At 42.5% G+C, this 3,242-nt stretch overlaps 1 protein-coding gene across 1 annotated transcript in view; it reads right to left on the reverse strand.

The window, feature by feature from the left end:
* Nucleotides 1–3,242, reverse strand: part of myo1b (myosin IB) — a gene marked incomplete in the record, with an annotated part of 53,904 nt that overhangs the window by 15,269 nt on the left and 35,393 nt on the right. The window contains 3 exon segments of the mRNA XM_005925908.3: nucleotides 54–158; nucleotides 2,607–2,672; nucleotides 2,772–2,858. Of these exon segments, the coding sequence (XP_005925970.2) occupies nucleotides 54–158; nucleotides 2,607–2,672; nucleotides 2,772–2,858 (258 nt within the window).

Consider the following 3,242-nt stretch of genomic DNA (forward strand, 5'->3'; position numbering starts at 1 on the left):
GCTATATAAATAAAATTGAATTGAATCCCAGAGTTCACCATTCACACGCTCACCTCTCTGACATACTCTTCCTGCTCCTCACGCAGGGTCAGCTCGATGAAGATCTGCTGCAGTTTCTCGTTGCAGTAGTTGATGATGAACTGCTCAAAGCTGTTGTCCTGTGGGTGTAGCACCAGGAGGAGAAAAACAGTCAGACTTCTGTTAATGTGTTGGTTCATCTGCATTTCAGAGAATTCCTGCCACTAACGGTCTGCTGAGTGGCTTAATAACAGGTTAGAAGAAGGTAGGACAGGTGGAACATCGACATATCCGGATATCCAACATCCAGCTGTTTGTAAGTACTACACTTCAGGAATCTACGTCTGAAGGATCATCTTATCTTTCATTGTATTAAAAGCTTATCTGTCAAATCTGCTTCAGCTTCTTCTCTTGGCTAACTGAGACTCATCCTTCATATCCATTTCCACTGGATTTGTCTGTTCAATTCACTTTTCCAAGCTAATTTCCTGTTGTGTTTTATTAAAAAGTACGGTTGCACCTGCGCATCCTGGAAGTGAATTCATATCCTCAACAGCTGCACAGCTGCTTTTAGAAAACGAAGAGTAAAGCACGACTGTAACCCAGCATCACTTGATGTCGCTGCACGCACTGACACTTACCGTACCTCTGAAATGACACCAGTGATAATAAGTTTGAACAGCAGCTCGCTCCTTCTGAGGATTTGCTAACTCATTGTCCGACTGAGCACACACCTAATCAATCTGGACGTTGAACAATGGATACCAGGAAGGTTGTAATAATACCAGATAATGACAAGTTCTTATCAGAACACGTTCCTGTGAACTGTCTTGGATTAGATTTCATTAAACATTGATGGAGCGTTGACTATATAACAGCTTCGACCACTTTTAATCCCCACAGCATTCACTTATTATTGTCGTCAATCATGACGGTGTTTAGTGGTGAGTCATGCTTCTTGGCACACTGGGTTAGGTTAACATTTAATTGCTACGGTTAGAGGTTCAAAGACAGTTTAGTCCAACAGCTCGGAGAAGTCGACAAACCGAGGTTCTCAGTGACCAGGAAATAGGATCCACACGTACAAGTGGAGCAGTTTTTAAAACAATTTCCTTTTACTGAGAAACGAAAAGGTTGTCCACACACGCGCGCACGCACACGCACACACACACCGGCTCCAAAGTGGCAGCAGATGCGTGGCTGAAACATGTAAAAGAAACCAAAACTATTTTATCTACAGTCAATGTTTTTATGACAAGTGGTTAATATTCATTCAAGGACATAATAAAAATGCCTTCATGTTCACAGACTTTCAATGGTTCCACGTTTGAATAATAAACATTTAGCCAAGATGAACAATGTTCCTCTGAAGCTCAGTAACTGACATGTTGACCATGTTATTATGTTTAAACTAAAATTTAACACACGATCGTTTTATGATGCTTTTAATATGCTGCCAGCTAAAGTTGGTACGGTCTGTGTCAAATATCAGCATGATATAAATAAAGTAAATCCATTTTCATCTCTCCAAAATACCGATCCATTTTTAAACTAATCACTTTCTGTTATCCTGTTTAAAAACTGGAGCCAAATAAAGACTCAGCAGCTTTCAGTCTTATTGAAACACCTGCTCGTTCTAGGAAAGCATTTCATTCTACACTCATTAATATTAATAATAGAAACACCTGTTAGTGCAACACGCAATAAGGCCGAGAGCTTCACATAACTGTTATCCATGTAGGCTTCACTGCAGGCCTGTTGCATTAGAGTGCATTGCTTTAAGTGACTGAACTGACTTAAGCAGCCTGTGACTTTGGCTTGTCCAGCCTCCTGTCAGCCGCGTGGCTCTGCTGCACACGAGAAGCCCTGAATCGTCCTTAACGGGGAGGTGAATTAAGGAGTTTAGATCACAGCATGCTCGCGGCCACAGCAAACAGGTGCAGGTGTTACTTACTCCATTCTGGTGACCCAGACACAACAACAACGAGAGGAGAGGAAGGACTCGAGAGTGAGAGGGGTGAACGAGCAGGGATAGGAGCAAGACATGAACGGGGGGCATCGTGCATCACAACAAAGAAACTTGAAGCCGTCATTCTGTTCAAACTCTGTCACATGTTTACATGCATTGCTGTCTATGTGGCGTTTGGTGCATTACTTTGTATACAGTTAGCATAAATGGAGCCTGTTCTACGTCTCGCTGTAATATGTGATGTTAACGCTGAGAATCAGAATCACCTTTGATTGTGTAACAACAGCATGAATACGACGTGCAGAGTGTGGCGAGCAGCGCGCTGATGCAAAGGCTATTTTCCTGCTGTGAAATGCAGACTTTGAGAATTGAAACCACTTTTCCACAAAAATAATTTCAACCCCAGGAGCAACAACAAAAACTGAACTAATCTGATCTCAGTGTGGTTTTATCAGCTCTACGTTTCTGCCGACAGGCTCCACACAGGTACCAAAACATGCACGCAAACAGCCGAGGGCAAACTTCTTTTCCTTGTAATAAAAATGTTTGGATGGTCCGACTGTGTCTTTGTGGCCTGTCAGGATAAAAAAAGGCTGGTCTGAGCTGCTATTTGTCTCACCTCAAATATCTCAAAGCCGTAGATGTCCAGGACGCCCATGACCTTGTGCCGAGCTTTAGTTTGTGCCTGCAGGGACACAATATTGGTACCATTAGGAATAAAGTACAGCAGTGGAGTTTTGTCAGTCTAAATAAATAAATTAAAAAGATGCCTGACATCGCTTACTTGTATGCTTTCATTGATTCTGGTGACCAGCCAGCTAAACAAGCGACTGTAGAGATTTTTGGCAAGGGCATCTCGGGCATAGTAGGCCTGTGAATGAAGACACTGTTAATGATGAAGCGACAATAAAGCGAACCAGCAGAATCGGCAACGATTCATTTTACTACATACCTGCAGACTTTAACTAACCTTGTTCCTTAAAAAAAGCTATCGTGGCTACACTGATTCAAAGGAAACAGAGCAGCGGCCATACATGAGCAGAAATATGAGGATTATAAAGTCAGGCTACTAAACCCTTTCCTCGTCTGTTCTGGGCACACAGGGCCCATGTTTGCAGCATTAATGTTATATGAAGAGTCTGAATGAACCCACTAACCTCGAAAATATGACCTACATTTGAATTTCCAGGAGGAATGCTGCACATGTATAATGCAGACGTTGTCATGTAGAAGTGGCACAGAGTCGGCAGCCAGT

The sequence above is a fragment of the Haplochromis burtoni genome, unplaced genomic scaffold, assembly GCF_018398535.1.
Source record: "Haplochromis burtoni strain Fernald_Lab_line unplaced genomic scaffold, NCSU_Asbu1 Contig_74, whole genome shotgun sequence".
Taxonomy (NCBI): domain Eukaryota; kingdom Metazoa; phylum Chordata; class Actinopteri; order Cichliformes; family Cichlidae; genus Haplochromis; species Haplochromis burtoni.